Consider the following 17,661-nt stretch of genomic DNA (forward strand, 5'->3'; position numbering starts at 1 on the left):
GAGAACGCTCAATTGCAGTCATCAAAATGTCAGGCCTTGTTCCCTTGACTTGATCAAGTGTAGCACAATGAATGTTGGATAACTGTCTTTAAAGCTTCACCAATGGGACTAGGCCATGGACGATCTGCTCCCACTTAGTTTTTTTAATCAAAACACACTCTACCACCTTTGGTTTAATGAATGAGAGCTCTCTAGCTGTTGTCCAAGTTTAAATGCTGTATTTTGACCGTCAACCATTCATACTCAGTGTGATCTGTTCTATTTCGAAGCCTATTAATGTGGTGGGAGTCGGGGTCAATTCCATCCAAGTTCTAATCCATTCAAGAATTGAATAGCATCCTGTGACAAATTGACATGTCCAATTCAACAGACAGGAGTTGAAATGGTGATTGATCTCAACATGGAAAGGTGCATTCAAGCCATTCCACATAGAGGTTTAATTTCTCCGGTTGTGATGTTCTATTCAAATCAGGCTTGTGTTTCAAGTCTTTTGCCGATGATGATTTAATTTGCAGAGTGCAGCAGTCTATCAACCCTATGATACAAAGTTATAGACTAATTAAATATACCAGCGCAATTGATATTTCCTAGAGATCAATGCAAGAGTGGGATTTGTTAATTAAATCCCTGATAATGTATTACTCATCATAAACATTCCCCACTGTTTGAGCACAGTGAGATGTTGAGATAATCTTTGCGGTCTGACAGATTCATTTCGGGGTGTTGAAATTCTAAAGCTTAGCAGCATACAGTGGAGCATGTGGCAACGGCTTTATTGTTTGTATTTGACTCATCATCACTAGGTATCTTTCCATCTTTCTTATCCAATACTGAATAATTACAACAAAAAACATATAGAAATTGATGTTGCTTGAGCAAGGCAAATAAACGTGCAGTTGCCATAACAACCATAATATGTAAAGTGAGCCCTGAAGGAGATACATTCAATGACACCACAGAGGCACAATACTACACTGTAAAGGGGACACTACAGGGCAAAAGAGATCATAAGGACATGGCAAAATACTCAACCATTTAAGGTTTGAGACTTGCTGCTACTACAATCTGTCCCTATACATTTTAAATTGATGGAGCACTATAACCAAATATGAGTTAAATTGGTACAACATTCTCACTAACAGGTAAAACAATATAACCTCTTACAAAGCATGCCTCAAAATATGTTAATGACTAGAAACAACAATATCATGCACCCACTATTGCAGTGGTTCCCACCGGTGTGCTTACTTGGGAGCGCTAGTGCCTGTCAGATAATACATTAAACGGCACATGGTAAATTGTTGTTGTTGTTTCAAGTCCAGTGTGCTCAGGCTGTTGTTACATTTGTATGATTTGAGGGGCGCTCATCACAAGCAAAGTAATTTGAATAATTTTACTTCTTCTATGAAAACCATTATCATAGATAAGTCTGATTAGGCTTAGCCAGAGAGGTTGAATTTTTAATATATGACTCTTGGCTTAGCTACACCACAGCCTCTGCCAAAGCTGCAGCACCCCCCTGAAAAATCAGAATAAAAAATGTTAATACAATTAATACATTTAACTTTTTAAACCCAAAAGTGGTCCTTTTTCCTATTTTACCAGAGCTACATGTTTTTCTTTCTGTTTCAGTGTCACGCCCTGGCCTTATTATTCTTTGTTTTCTTGATTATTTTAGTTAGGTCAGGGTGTGACATGGGTAATGTTTATGTTTTGTTGGTTTTTGATGTTTATTTGGTAAAGGGGTTATGGGGTGTAAAATATGGTTTTGTGTTTAGTGTAGATGTCTAGCGTTGTCTATGTTGGTGAGTGATCTAGAAGAGTCTATGGTTACCTGAATGAGTTCCCAATTAGAGACAGCTGATGTCGGTTGTCTCTGATTGGGAGCCTTATTTAGGGTAGCCATAGGCTCTCATTAATTGTGGGTAATTGTCTATGTCAGAACGTTTGTAGCCTGTCTGTCTATGCACAACGTTTGTAGCTTCACGGTCGTTTTGTTATTTTGTATAGAGTTTTTGTGTCGTGTTCATCTTCGTGTTTTGTTTAATAAAGAAGATGGCTTATTTTCCAAGAGCTGCATTTTGGTCCGTCAATCCACCACACGATCGTGACAGAATTACCCACCATAGGACCAAGCGGCATGGAAGGCGGCAACAGGACATACCTACACAGGATCTCTGGAGTTGGGAGGAGGAATTGGAAGAAGATCCATGGGCACAACCTGGAGAATATCGCCTCCCTCGTGAAGAGCTGGAGGCAGCGAAAGCCGAGAGGAGGCGATATGAGGAGGCAGCACGGAGACAAGGCTGGAGACCCGTGAGTACAACCCAAAAATTTCTTGGGGGGGGCCTTAAAGGGAGTGTGGCGAAGTCAGGTAGGAAACCTGCGCCTACTCCCTGTACTTACCGTGGAGAGCGAGAGTACGGGCAGACACCGTGTTACGCAGTAGAGCGCACGGTGTCTCCTGTACGCGTGCATAGCCCGGTTCGGTACATTGCAGCTCCACGTATCGGCCGGGCTAGACTGAGCGTTGAGCCATATGTCATGAAGCCGGCCCAACGCATCTGGTCACCAGTGCGTCTCCTCGGGCCGGCGTACATGGCACCAGCCTTACGCATGGTGTCCCCGGTTCGCCTACATAGGCCGGTGCGGGTTATTCCACCTCCCCGCACTGGTCAGGCGACGGGGAGCATAGAACCAGGTAAGGTTGGGCAGGCTCGGCGTTCAAGGGAGGCAGTACGCCTGCACGGTCCGGTATTTCCGGCGCCACCTCCCCGCCCCAACCCAGTACCACCAGTGCCTCCTCCACGCACTAGCTATATGGTGCGTGTCTCCAGCCCTTTACCACCAGTGTCTAAACCACGCACCAAGCCTCCTGTGTGTCCCCAGAGTCCTGTGCGTCCTGTTGCTGCTCCCCGCACTAGCCCTGAGATGCGTGTCCCCAGCCCGGTGCCACCAGTCCCGGCACCACGCACCAGGCCTACAGTGCGCCTCAGCCGGCAGGAATCTGCCGTCTGCACAGCATTGACTGAACTGCTCGTCTCCCCAGCGCCATCTGAGCCATCCGTCTCCCCAGCGCCATCTGAGCCATCCGTCTCCCCAGCGCCATCTGAGCCATCCGTCTGCAATGAGCCTGCAAAGCCGCCCGTCTGCCATGAGCCTGCAAAGCCGCCCGTCTGCCATGAGCCCACTGAGCCGTCCGCCAGACAGGAGCCGCTAGAGCCGCCAGCCAGACAGGAGCCGCTAGAGCCGTCCGTCAGACAGGATCTGCCAGAGCCGCCAACCAGACAGGATCTGCCAGAGCCGCCAACCAGACAGGATCTGCCAGAGCCGCCAACCAGACAGGATCTGCCAGAGCCGCCAACCAGACAGGATCTGCCAGAGCCGCCAACCAGACAGGATCTGCCAGAGCCGCCAACCAGACAGGATCTGCCAGAGCCGCCAACCAGACAGGATCTGCCAGAGCCGCCAACCAGACAGGATCTGCCAGAGCCGCCAACCAGACAGGAGCAGCCAGATCAGTCAGCCAGCCATGAGCAGCCAGATCCGTCAGCCAGCCATGAGCAGCCAGATCCGTCAGCCAGCCATGAGCAGCCAGATCCGTCAGCCAGCCATGAGCAGCCAGATCCGTCAGCTAGCCATGAGCAGCCAGATCCGTCAGCTAGCCATGAGCAGCCAGATCCGTCAGCTAGCCATGAGCAGCCAGATCCGTCAGCTAGCCATGAGCAGCCAGATCCGTCAGCTAGCCATGAGCAGCCAGATCCGTCAGCTAGCCATGAGCAGCCAGATCCGTCAGCTAGCCATGAGCAGCCAGATCCGTCAGCTAGCCATGAGCAGCCAGATCCGTCAGCTAGCCATGAGCAGCCAGATCCGTCAGCTAGCCATGAGCAGCCAGATCCGTCAGCTAGCCATGAGCAGCCAGATCCGTCAGCCAGCCATGAGCAGCCAGATCCGTCAGCCAGCCATGAGCAGCCAGATCCGTCAGCCAGCCATGAGCAGCCAGATCCGTCAGCCAGCCATGAGCAGCCAGATCCGTCAGCCAGCCATGAGCAGCCAGATCAGTTAGCCAGCCATGAGCAGCCAGATCAGTTAGCCAGCCATGGGCTGTCCCTCAGTCCGGAGCTGCAGTCCCTCAGTCCGGAGCTGCAGTCCCTCAGTCCGGAGCTGCCATTCCTCAGTCCGGAGCTGCCCCTTCCCCTGGAGCTGCCCCTTCCCCTGGTGCTGCCCCTTACCCTGGTGCTGCCCCTTACCCTGGTGCTGTCCCTGACCCTGGTACTGCCCCTGATCCTGGTACTGCCCCTGACCCTGGTACTGCCTCTTACCCTGGTACTGCCCCTTAGTCTGGAACTGCCCCTGAATGCAATGGGGTTAATGTGGAGGGGGGTCGTTTGGAGGAGGCCTAGGAGGTGGTTAGGTACTGTGGTGACGTGGGGACTACGACCAGAGCCGGAGCCGCCACCGTGGAGGGGAGCACACCCAGACCCTCCCCTAGACTGTGTATGGTGCGCCCGGAGTTCGCGCCTCAAGGGGGGGGTTATGTCACGCCCTGGCCTTATTATTCTTTGTTTTCTTGATTATTTTAGTTAGGTCAGGGTGTGACATGGGTAATGTTTATGTTTTGTTGGTTTTTGATGTTTATTTGGTAAAGGGGTTATGGGGTGTAAAATATGGTTTTGTGTTTAGTGTAGATGTCTAGCGTTGTCTATGTTGGTGAGTGATCTAGAAGAGTCTATGGTTACCTGAATGAGTTCCCAATTAGAGACAGCTGATGTCGGTTGTCTCTGATTGGGAGCCTTATTTAGGGTAGCCATAGGCTCTCATTAATTGTGGGTAATTGTCTATGCACAACGTTTGTAGCTTCACGGTCGTTTTGTTATTTTGTATAGAGTTTTTGTGTCGTGTTCATCTTCGTGTTTTGTTTAATAAAGAAGATGGCTTATTTTCCAAGAGCTGCATTTTGGTCCGTCAATCCACCACACGATCGTGACATTCAGATTCACAGGACTCTCTAAAAGGGGTACACACAAATACACCATCATGAGTAAGGAACTGTGAAAACTATGAAAATTATTAAAAAATTAACCATATTTTATCTATAAAAAATTGTCACAGAAAATAGATGATTTGCAGTATGTATCAGATGAGATGGAGGTCATTACCAATAATAGGGAAATTGTAGATGTGCTGCAGAATTATATATCCCATCAAGGGGTGCCATGGTTCAAAAAAGGTTGGGAACCAATGCACTAGTGGTCAAAAGGTTTTTGGCGTTCCAAAGATATGGTCCGGTACTGTATTCTGTGGGGTGGAAATACAGTACCATTCGAAATACAGTAATTATTTCCCACCCACAAAATGTTCACACAATGCACCATCATTTATAGTATGCCGCAGTAAAACATTTGGGTATTTTACTGTTGATGTTACAGTATAAATTACAGTTTTCCATTAAATTGTACAGTACTTGAACTGACAGCATGGATCTGAAGGACATCTCTTCTACTTGAACCTACAGCATGGTACAGGAAGCACATGGCCCATCTCCTGTGTTCTGCTCCCCGGTGCTTCATCATAGTACTTGTTAGCTGTCAGAGTCTATCTAGAAGATAGCGAAGGAGTCAGGCGCAGGACACAGGTAAGAGTAAAAAAAACACTGTATTTACTCAATACAAGAACGTAACAAAAAATCACGTATTAAAACAAGGACATAACAGGACATAGAACTCCAACACACGAAAGACAATCACGCACAAAACAGAAAGGGAAACCAGAGGGTTAAATAAGGAACATAATTATGCGATGGGAACCAGGTGTGTAAACAGACGAAACAAAAGGAAAAATTAAACATGGTTCGGTGGCAGCTAGAAAGCCGGTGACGTCGACCACCGAACGCCGCCCGAACAAGGAGAGGGAACAACTTTGGTGGAAGTCGTGACATTAGCAGTGGATTAAAGATGCTCTGGAACGTTGGTGACTAGTAAGTGTTTTTAAACCTCACACTTTGGGCTGGATGTGTCAATGTTTCGTTCATACAGACATCATCTATGAGCAGAATTTTTTAAAATCTCAATTAGCCACGAAATCCCTAGTTTGAAAGCGACTGTTTACTGGAAGCTGTGCATCGCCATTTTCCCCCACCTGGGCCAGCCTAGCAATTCGAGTTCGATCCAATAAGGTTCAGCTCTTCGCTATTTGAGTGATAGCTAGTGAGATGCACACACAGCAGAGTGAGAGAGAGAGAGCAATGACGTGGTGCACATATCTGCACATATGTGACATACAGTTGTACACCATTTTGGGGAACACTTTTGGGTTGTGAGCACTACTTTCAGAACTACTGGCTAAAAAGTATACATAACTACTGGAGAATCTCTTTCAGAGGGCATCTTAGAGTGTGTGCCAGGACGGTCAAGCCACACTCCACTCCTCAGGCATTGTCTATCAATCGGCTGCTGCGGAAGAGGAGAGTCTGACACACTTAGAGAAAGCAAGGTAACCGCAGGCCACAGCCCCCTGCCTGCCCTCTGCTCCCTGTGGTGGGACTGATTGCTTGTCTCAATCATCCTTTCCACCCTCCCATCCCTTTCAACCTCTCTCTTCTTGCCTCTATCCACTCCTCCGTCTCTCTGTCTCTGGCGCCTCAACTCCTCTCACTTGTCTGCTCTGCTTGTGTGGGCCGTCAAATCAGCAGTCCTAACCTTGCCTGGAAAGGCTGGAAGTCCATATATTGAAATAGTAATGAATTATTCTGCACAAAATCAACCTACTAATTATTAGGCTATGTGTCTGGCGATGTTATTGTAGGACCCTCTTAGAAACAGTAGTCCCAATTGAAGTGGCATAGGAGATGCTGCGTAACACGTAGCTTTCCTGAGTTCTGAGTGTGCTGCAGCACCACTGTTGGGCAATTGTGGACATGTGGTCCCAAGGTGACACAATTCGAGAGCTTGGGACTATAAGGTTATAATTGGCAAAATGTCATTATTGACATTGCCTTGTTCTGTTCAATGTTCTCTGCCTATGTATGTATTCTAAATACCCCAATTCATGATATTAAGTACAAAAGATTACTAGACAAAAATTGGTGTCACCATTCAAACCAATAAGGGTTTGGAACTTTAAAGCGAATATCTCAGAATCATATTTTTGCAGATAGAACCTTATCAGCCCATGCTCTCAAAGTTTTTTTTACTGGCGGCATCTGTTCTATATTGTGTCTGTGATGCAAGGCCTAACTGCTGGACGCATCCAAAGTAAAAACCTCTACATCAACAAACTTTTCATATCTGGCAGACATTCCTACTGTATATATAATGTATGTGCCCAAGACAAATAGCTACGCTACAAGACAAATCATGCTATTAATGTGCTTCATGTTGTACCTCAGGCATACAATTATGTTCCTGTAGCTTAAGTGTAAGCAATGAGATGTGATTGATGTGTTTTGAAAGTACACTTTGGGGATAGCATTTGGCAAATTGGCACTAAGCGTATTCTGTGCGGTACAGTAAGGAGTGTACATGAAAGCATACCTGAGGGATATAAATGTGTTATAGAAATGGGGGGTTATAACATAAACACTGGTAGCTACAAGGCTGAGTCTGGCTTCAAAATGAGCTTTGTGATGTTTAAAGCTCACTAAATCACACATTTGAGTGTTTGCTATTTGGGGCATCAGCCATTTGGAGACATTTTGGAGCAAGGCACCCCTCTCTGTCCATACAGGATACAGCTGAGTAGAGTTCAACTGCTGATTGAAATAGAAATGACCATGAAATGACAGGAGAACCTAGTGACGGCAGGCCATCCGTGAAATTACATCAACACCTCCCTTATTGTAATTACATTTGGTTAAATGGGAAAGCAAAGTGGGGTGTAATGCAATTAGCATGTAATTGACATCCTGGCCGGGTTGATGCAAATCCATTTTGTTCACACTGTAGCCTCAACAATGTCTCAATGGATTTTCACCTACATTGCCTATCATAAGTAGTCCCTTGGATTTCTTCACATTATATGTTGTTACAAAATGGGATTAAAATAGAATGAATTGTCTTTTTGTTTGTCAACGATCTACCCAAAATATTTTGTAATGTCAAAGTGAATTTTTGTTATCCTAAATTGTATTGACACTAATAAAAAGTACCTTGATTTGATAAGTATTCGCCCCTTGAGCCAATACATGTTAGAAAGAGCTTTTGCAGCGATTACAGCTGTGTCTTCTTGGGTAAGTCTCTAAGAGCTTTGCACACCTGAATTATGCAATATTTACCCATTATTCTTTTCTAAATTCCTCAAGCTCTGTCAAGGTGTTGGGGATGATGGCTAGACAGCAATTTCCAAGTCTTACCATATATTTTCAAGCAGATTTAAGTCAAATCTTTGTCACTCAGGAATATTCACTGTCTTCTTGGTAAGCAACTGCAGTGTAGATTTGGTTTTGTGTTATAGGTCTGGTGTAAAGAAAATTGAAGCAGGTTTTCCTCTAGGATTTTGCATGTGCTTAGCTCCATCCCGTTTATTTTAATCGGTCTTTGTCAGTCTTTGTCGATGTCAAGCATACCCATACCATGATCCCGCCACCACACCATGCTTGAATTTAAGGTGGCAGTTACTCAGCGATGTGATGGATTTTCTCCAAACATAAGATGTAGCATTTAGGCCAAAAGGTGTATTCCTTCGCCATTACTTTTTTTCCAGTATTACTTTAGTGCCTTGTTGCATACAGGATGCATGTTTTGGATGATTTTTATTCTGTAAATTCCTATCCTATTCTTTTCACTCTGTCAATTAAGTCATTACTGTGGAGTCACTACAATGTTGTTGATTCATTCTCAGTTTTCTCCCGTTGAACTAGCTGTTTTAAAATCACCTCATGGTGAAATCCCTGAGCAGTTTCCTTCCTGTCCTGCATCTCAGTATAGAAATGACAACTGTGTTTTTGATGTGTCTGGGTGGTTCAATACATAATCCATAAAACAATTATTAAATTGGCATGCTTAAATAAATACTAAATGTCTGATGTGTTATTGTTACCCATCTACCAATCACTGCCCTTCTTTATGAGGCTCTGGACGAGCTCCCTGGTCTTCGTAGTTGAATATGTGCTCGAAATTCAATACTTGACTGTGTGACCTTACAGATGTTGTGTGTAACAGGGCAATCATGTCAACCCCTATTAAGTCCATGTTACTTACTTTGTAATTTGTTTAGCCATATTTTACTCATGGACTAATTTAGGCTTGCCTAAACAAAGGGGGTGAATACTTGTGCAATGACTATATTTTAGTTATATCATTTTTAGTCATTTGTAAAGATTTGTAGGATTTTCTTTTCACTTTGACATTGTCATATTTTGTATAAAGTGTAAGAACACAACATGGCCAAAGGTATGTGGATGCATGCTCGTCTAACATCTCATTCCAAAATCATGGGCATCGATATGAAGTTGGTCCCCCCATTGCTGCTATAACAGCCTCCACTCTTCTGGGAAGGCTTTCCACTAGATGTTGGAACCTTGCTGCGGGGACTTGCTTCCATTCAACCACAAAAGCATTAGTGAGGTCGCGCACTGATGTTGGGTGATTAGGTCTGGCTCGCAGTTTGTGCACGGGGGCATTGTCATGCTGAAAGAGAAAAGGGCCTTCCCCAAACTGTTGCCACAAAGTTGGAAGCACAGCATCGCTTAGAATGTTATTGTATGCTGTAGCTTTAAGATTTCCGTTCACTGGAACTAAGGGGCCTAGCCCGAACCATGAAAAATAGCCCCAGACCATTATTCCTCCTCCACCAAATTGTACAGTTGGTGCTATGAATTGGGGCAGGTAGCGTTCTCCTGGAATCCGCCAAACCTAGATTTGTCCATCAGACAGCCAGATGGTGAAGCGTGATTCATCACTCTAGAGAACGCGTTTCCAGTGCTCCAGAGTCCAATGGCTCCGAGCTTTACACCACTCCACCCAACGTTTGGCATTGCGCATGGTGTGCAGCTGCACGCCATGGAAACCGATTTCATGAAGCTCCCGATGAACAGTTCTCGTGCTGATTTTGTTTCCAGAGGCTGTTAAGAAGTTGGTAGTAGGTGTTGCAATCGAGGACAGGCGATTTTTACACGCTACGAGCTTCAGCACTCACCGGTCCAATTCTGTGAGCTTATGTGGCCTAACACTTCAAGCTGAGCCGTTGTGTTCCTAGACGATTCCACTTCACAATAACAGTACTTACAGTTGAACAGGGCAGATCTAGCAGGGCAGAAATTTGACAAACTGACTTTTTGGAAAGGTGGCATCCTATGACGGTGTCACGTTGAAAGTCACTGAGCTCTTCAGTACGTGTCATTCTACAGCCAATTTTTGTCTATGGAGATTGCATAGCTGTGTTTTTTTTTTTTACTTTCGCTTAACTAGGCAAGTCAGTTAAGAACAAATACTTATTTACAATGACGGCCTAGGAACAGTGGATTAACTGCCTTGCTCAGTGGCAGAATGACAGAGTTTTACCTTGTCAGCTTGGGGATTCGATCTAGCAACCTGGCCTAACGCTCTAACCATTAGGCTACCTGCCACCCCTGTGTGCTCGATGTTATACACCTGTCAGCAACAGGTGAGGCTTAAATAGCCAAATTCACTCATTTGAAGAGGTGTCCACATACTTTTGGACTTGTAGTGTATGTTAGGTCTAAATATATAGTCCTACAGTAATAAACCTATTCTATATGTAACTACTGCAATACTGAGTATAAGGAATAAGGAAGCCAGAAAAATAAGTGGATATAAAGTGCATACAGGCAGGTAAAGTGATGGAGAGAATGTTTTATGGCAGGTCATAATGTTTTATATTAAAAACATTCCTAATATTGAACTTTTAATAGGCTTTTGGAAATGTTTGTCCCTCTCACTGAGTAGCTAGCTGCTATCTGTGTTTTGGTGATCTTTCCACTTAAACAGCAACAACCACTTCGTTATTTGCTCATCACCATTAAAAGATTTCCAATAACTTGAGCTTGAGAAGCATCGTGAGATTGGCATTGGGGTGGTTTGTTGTTGTGCAACCAATCTATTCTGCAAAAACATTTGCTTTCCAAGTAATAACCGGATAATACAAACCCTTGGCAAAAGTTGGGTAAGGGGAGGTAACAATTCAAACCAAAATACCAAACAAGCCACATTTCCACACTGTTGTCCTAGCTTGTCTAACAAAACCATATTGTTTGTACGGTAATGGGGTTGAGAATATACTACATAGACTAAAGCTTTCAGAATGGTTCTAAAATGTATTTTGAGAGTAATTTGGCTTTGCATTTCGTTCATGTTAATGTAGCAGTGTTTAGAAACATATTCTATTCTTATTTACAATAAAAAGAGACTCCAAAAGGACACTATCCATTTGTAACCACAATTTACAGTATTTCTATTGGGTACAAAGTAATCTGAAACACAACCAAAACAAACAGCAAATGCATCCAACAAGTTTGTAGAGTGACAAGCTTAATGTAGTCATTGTGTGCTAGTAATATGAGACCAAGTACTTCACCTTTTACTACTTTAATACACATAAGTGAATTTGTCCCAATACTTTTGGTTCCCTAAAATGGTAGGAGTATGTACAAAAAATTCTGTCATTTCTAGACGTTCGCCCAATATGGATGAAAGTACCCTCATATTAAAGCTGACAGCACTTTACCCTCATAGTCATTGTATCATTTCATGTCTCACTGTCCCAATACTTTTGAAGTTATCTGTATAAGCTATGATTGCTACTGTAGAAGCTATCTATGAGCTAAGTAATTTCAATAGATCACCTGTCCTAATCAGCACCACTGCGTTGTGGATGCTGCTGTGCTGTGGTATACTCAACTGAAAGTATCCTCCCTGTCTGATGTTTTTGATGCCTTTCTGACAGTCAGACAACACCCCACGGGCTCTGCTGGAGAGCCTACAGACGTACTCCAGCACTGACGTATTCAGCACACTACCCCACGCCCCACTGTGAGACACAGAGCTGCAGCACCATGCAGAGATCCACTCTAGTGGTCTTTTCACTGGCATTTCTGAGGACAGAGAGATATGCAGATGTCTACAGAAACTAACACTGTGGATAGATAGCCAAACAGACATGACTACTTTAGCCTATAACACATAACTTAGTCTTGGCCCTATCGATCCCTTTGCAAGTTGTCCCTGGGGCTGGGTATTCCTCACCACCACAACAGGATGATGTTCAATTGCATCTCTGGCTGCTCATCTGTAAAATGCATTTCATGTTGTGGTGTTTAATCTGGTTCCAGTAACTTCCTTTGAAACCTTTACAGATTTGTGTACAGGAGCTTACTGTGAAGCCAGCGGCCTCTGGGATTTAAGCAGCCCAAATACAGAGCCGGCCCAAGTAACACGCTATCAGGACGCTTAGAGAGCAATACCATAGACACAAAACCATGAGTAGTGTATGTATGTGTGCATGTGTGTTTGGGTGAGTCAGGGGGAAGTGATGGGGGGACTGATGGGGAAGCTAGTTTTACCATGGCAAATCAGATTAATATTATGTACAGTAGTAGCACTGGCTGGCTAGCCCCGTGTCAGTTGCTCAGAGCACGCTTTGATGAACCTCCCAATGGATGGCCTCCAGCATCACTGGGTGGATTCACTCCGGTTATTGAGCCAGGCTATAGGTAGTGGGGAGTGGGGAAGGGGGGGAAACTGGAGGGGGAGGCAGTAGGAAAGAAAATCACAGTGCTGCTCCCTGCTGGAAAGGGACCAGTGCTGATGCAGTCTCCTCAGACTGTGTGTGTTCCTTCATGCTCAGCTCAATATGGCCTAGCCTCTGAGGCCAAGCACACATTATACAGAACACATTATCCCTGAGGGACGTCTTTGGTTAATGTGATTCAATAACACATAACACCAGACTTTCACTGAGCCAATGGCTGTAAAACAAACCAGAAAGTGCCTTAGCAGGAGCACAGCTGCCTTAACCACCTTATCCTATATATTACTACTCTTTTTCAAGGACTTGTAAGTGAAATGTTGTAACTACTACTCTATAAAGCCTAAACAACACCATAGAAATCAATTCACTGTGTGTATTTTGCAGCTTGTATTATGTAACAGGTGTTTTGTTTCAGTAAGGGTAAGGAAGGGTCATGCAATGTAGTACTCACGCTGCGCAATCTTGGCCAGGTGCAGCCGGTTGACCCAGGAGATCTTGCTGAGGGGGCTGGGGGTGTTGAAAACCACCATGAAGCTGACGGGACGTCCCGACCTGGAGGGGAATGCACACACACACAAGTTAAAACAACTGACTCATGCTCTGTGGGGACCTAATCAAGACCATTGTTCTACTGTCTACAGAAAGCAGCAGCTAAAAGCCCATCTGTGTTTAAGGGTCATTCACTGCACCGGAAAAGAGCCATAAGTGTAGGAATAATGGTATAGTGCTCCATAGAGCAAATCAATGCATAAAGACAAATACCACATACAAATGCTCTGCAAAAGGCCTGTTCCTTCTCAGTGACAGTCCACACAGAGCAAGGAAAAACTTCCAGGTGCTATTTCAGACTTTCAAACTGAAATTCAAAAATTCTCTTTAGGTCTGCGCAGTGTCATACAAGATATAGGTCTATGGTCCTTAGCTTCCCAAAACCAGGACACCGCTGCAGACCGGTCTGTTTTATGGATGTATGTTTGGATATGACATGGGATTGTGATATGGTTGGATTATGTGATTATGAAATTCTGGTCTGCTTTTTATTTGGAAGCTTAGTCGTATGTGACTATTCGATGCTGTAGGCCTATCTATTTTACACATGTTGTAAACAAACCCCCCTTCTGGATTAATAAAGACATACTGTAAATATTCTACTGTACTATAAGAATGCCTCCTCTCCTGTAGAGGTACTTCTGGGGACAGGATGACGAGGAGGAGAGGGAAAGGGAGGAGATGTCAAGACCTCTCCCTCAACGTCAACAAAACAAAGGAACTGATTGTGGACTACAGGAGACAGACGACGGAGCATATCCCCATCCTCATCGGCTGGGCCGCAGTGTATAGGGTCAAAAGCTTCAAGTTTCTCGGCGTGCCCTTCATTGAGGACCTGAAATGGTCTCACCAAACTGATACCCCGGTGAAGAACAGCGCCTCTACAACCTCAGACAGCTGAAGAAATGAAGGACCTCAGTCACCCAAGCCACGGACTGTTCACTTGGCTACTGTCTGACAGACAGAGACAGTACAGGTGCATCAGTGCCAAGACCAAGAGACTAAAAAACAGCTTCTATTGCCAAGCTATCAGACTGTTGAACAGCCATCACTAGCCATCTACCAGGTGATGCACACTACTTACACACACACAAGGTATCACACACACACACACACACACACACACACACACACACACACACACACACACACACACACACACACTCTCTCTGTTGTCCCATCTTATAGAGGCATTAAACCACTGAACATGGTGTATTCTCAACAAAGCTCATTCTAATGGTTTAATTACACTGTTTATACACACCACACATTTATTTATATACTTGATTCTTGACATAGCTCACTGTAATCTATCTATTGCTGTACATTTGCTTCTTAGTTAATCGTGTGTAAATTCATCGGGTGTATATACTGTACATATATATTGCATTTGGATTACTGTTACAGTGCTATCTGGGTAGTTAATTACATTTGTTCTGACGTTTCTTGATTTTTTTTAAAATATAACAATTTGTATACTACATTTTACTGCATAGTTAGGAGTCAGTAACATAAGCATTTCTCTGCACCCGCTATAACATCTGCTAAACCTTGGCTGCGATCAATAAACTTTGATTTGATTTGAAGGAGTAAGAGGCCTGTAACCACAGAGCCGTAACAAACAGCACATTTCACCTCCCCCTGTTTCAATCAGGATGGTGGAAGTGATGTAAAGGTCAGATGATTCGGCATGTGCCGTTGGACCCTGAAGGTAGAGACGCCCAGATCAGATAAGAAAAGGGATGAGAGGGGAGCATGAACTACTAACACACAAAGAAGGAGCCAGGGAGCTGGATTAACAGGCCAGAATCCCCACTCCGCCCCCCTGCTCCTCGCCCCTTGGCCCCCGACATGCCTCTTACACCCTGGGTAAAAGCTGACAGTTCTGGACCTGAATGTGGGAATAATGTGATCCTTGAACAGGGGGAGCTCAGTGTGGAACTTTTAAAGGTCATAGGCCTCCAGTAGTGGCTCAGCACTCTGAGATCATCAGCTGTGATTGGGCTACCATGTTACCTCTCAACAATGGCACACAGTTTTACATTCACCAACTCCTCCTGCTGACACTCATCCTTGCAGTCTCTATGCAATACTTGTCTTAAATGTTATTTTTTCCTCTGTTCTACATGAATAAACAAGGACACAGATACTACTTGCTTCAGGTTGAGTGATAAAAGATACAACAGCAGTACACATCCCCAGTGACTCGTATCTCTCTCTCTCTCGCTCTCTCAAATCTGCTTCTGTCATACCTGCCTGTTCAGACTGAGTGAGAGCGTGAGAAAAGACAAGGACAGAAAGATGTGAGTAAGATCTCCAAATTATTTGACATGTTGAAAAAGTGGGGTTTTCACACAGAGATGTAATTCATACCCTTCACTGCTTAAATAGAGCAGAAGCAATTTGCTGAGGAAAGAGAGAGATGAAGCAAGAGGGGAGGGAGAGGGGGAGAAAGATGAGAATGAAACTGGTCACTTCATCAGATTGCCAGGGAGGGTAATACTTGACGCTCACGCTGCTCCAAACATGCTAATCAGAGCAGACTTGGAGTCCTCCCACCGCCTGATTGACAGGCGCAGTGCAGGTGTGCTGGTACACAGGCAGCATGGGGAAGTAGGCACGGGAATGATGGCGGAATAGAGTGGAGCAAGGACCCGGCCCACAGCCCAGACCCGGGCTGATGTATGGCTGCTGGTCACTGCTGAGGCACACATGTGACATTAATGCACAAAGAGTGGACAGACACTGAGAGGTCCTGTGGGAGCATCAGTGTGCCTAGACCAGACCTGGCTGGATGGAGAAAGTCACAACTTAGCTGCTCATTGCGAGGGGAGTGAATGATGCATGTGCCATGCAGCAAGTCAAAGGTCTTCTTTCCACACTTGGCTTATGTGTGTGTGTGTGTGTGTGTGTGTGTGTGTGTGTGTGTGTGTGTGTGTGTGTGTGTGTGTGTGTGTGTGTCTGTCTGTGTCTCTGTGTGTGTGTGTGTGTGTGTGTGTGTGTGTGTGTGTGTGTGTGTGTGTGTGTGTGTGTGTGTGTGTGTGTGTGTGTGTGTGTGTGTGTGTGTGTGTGTCTATAGCACCATTAAAGCAGCCATAGTTAAAGCAGATGTTAATGGTGTGCTGTCACACGTACGGCGGGATTCCCCCCACGTCCTCAGCTCAGCCTGTCCCTGCTCTGCGTGGAGGGATGGAGGGAATGGAGGCTGTGGTGTGCTGCTTGCTTGGAAACTCTCCCAGGATGACAGGAGGGGACCGACTGAGTAAAGGGGGACCCTGCTGTGGACCCATTCTCCCTCCAACACTCTCATAGAGACAGAGCAAGACTGTATATCAACGTGTGTGCATGATTGAGAATAGAGAGAAAACAAGAGAGACAAAATAGAGAAAATAGAGAAAAGAGAGAAAGAAGGAGACAGAGAGAGAGAGACACAGAGAGCAAGATGCCGTGAGCAAGAGAGACACACAGAGAGAAAGAAAGAAAAAGAGAGAAAGAAAGAGAGAGGTGTGCCCAGTCTACCCTCTGTTCTCTCCTGCAATCTGCCACCATTGCACCCTGGGTCGTGTCAGAATGGCTGAGGCACCCACCGCGCCAACTATCACCCCCCAACCCCCACCAATTACCACCAAACCCAAGCCCTAAGGCACTCTGCTGGCCCTGCCACCTCAACAGCCAGCCCTGCCGGCCAAGCAACCACCCAGCCTCCAGCAACAATTAGTCTGCTATCAGACCCTGCTCAGCTCTCTCTCTCTTTATTACTTTATCGCATGCCTCTCTTCACAATATACTATAACCATCACTACACTCTACACTGGAGTCCAGGTCTGTATAGTACTCTACTTGCTCAAAGCATTTCCCCCACTTTACATTGTAGAAACCTGCTTCTCTGTGTGGCAGAATGTGGTCTGTTGGCTGCTACAAACAGATAATGTTACACTATCTGATACAACCCACAGAGATGGGGTACGGGGTTCTCCCTCCCTGGTCCATGCTGCTGCTAATGATGGGACCAAGGGGATGTGGTGCTCCTCAAAGGGGATGCTGGGACTTTCTTGTATGCATGACGTCTGGCTCCACCAAACATTGAGAAAGCAGCTTGGCCCTGCAGGCCCAGTGTGGCGCCACAGAGGGGGGGGGGGGGGGGGGGGGGGGGGGTACCAATCTGCAGTGCTCTGCTGCTCGAGCTGTCACTTTAGGTTGGATGGGTACATTTAGGCCCTCATTGCTGTCACCCCGCCTTGCCCCGTTTATGTTGTGGAGGTGGATCAAGGTCTCTTTCCCTCCCTGCTCATAATACTCCCCTCCTCCCCCTCTCATCCTCCACACACTAGCAGCCACAGCACGACTCCCACTCTAATCTGTCTTCATTCTCTATCCTCCTCCTCTACTCTCAGCTGAGTCCATAGC

At 45.5% G+C, this 17,661-nt stretch overlaps 1 protein-coding gene across 4 annotated transcripts in view; it reads right to left on the bottom strand.

Moving 5' to 3' along the window:
• LOC129815168 (rho guanine nucleotide exchange factor 10-like protein) overlaps positions 1-17,661 on the bottom strand; it is a 193,328-nt gene that overhangs the window by 108,594 nt on the left and 67,073 nt on the right. For all 4 annotated transcript variants that reach the window (XM_055868654.1, XM_055868653.1, XM_055868655.1 and 1 more), the window contains one exon: positions 13,157-13,257. In XM_055868654.1, the coding sequence (XP_055724629.1) occupies positions 13,157-13,257 (101 nt within the window). The remainder of the gene's footprint in view (positions 1-13,156; positions 13,258-17,661) is intronic.

Source organism: Salvelinus fontinalis, chromosome 18, assembly GCF_029448725.1.
Source record: "Salvelinus fontinalis isolate EN_2023a chromosome 18, ASM2944872v1, whole genome shotgun sequence".
In the NCBI taxonomy this organism is placed as follows: Eukaryota; Metazoa; Chordata; class Actinopteri; order Salmoniformes; family Salmonidae; genus Salvelinus; species Salvelinus fontinalis.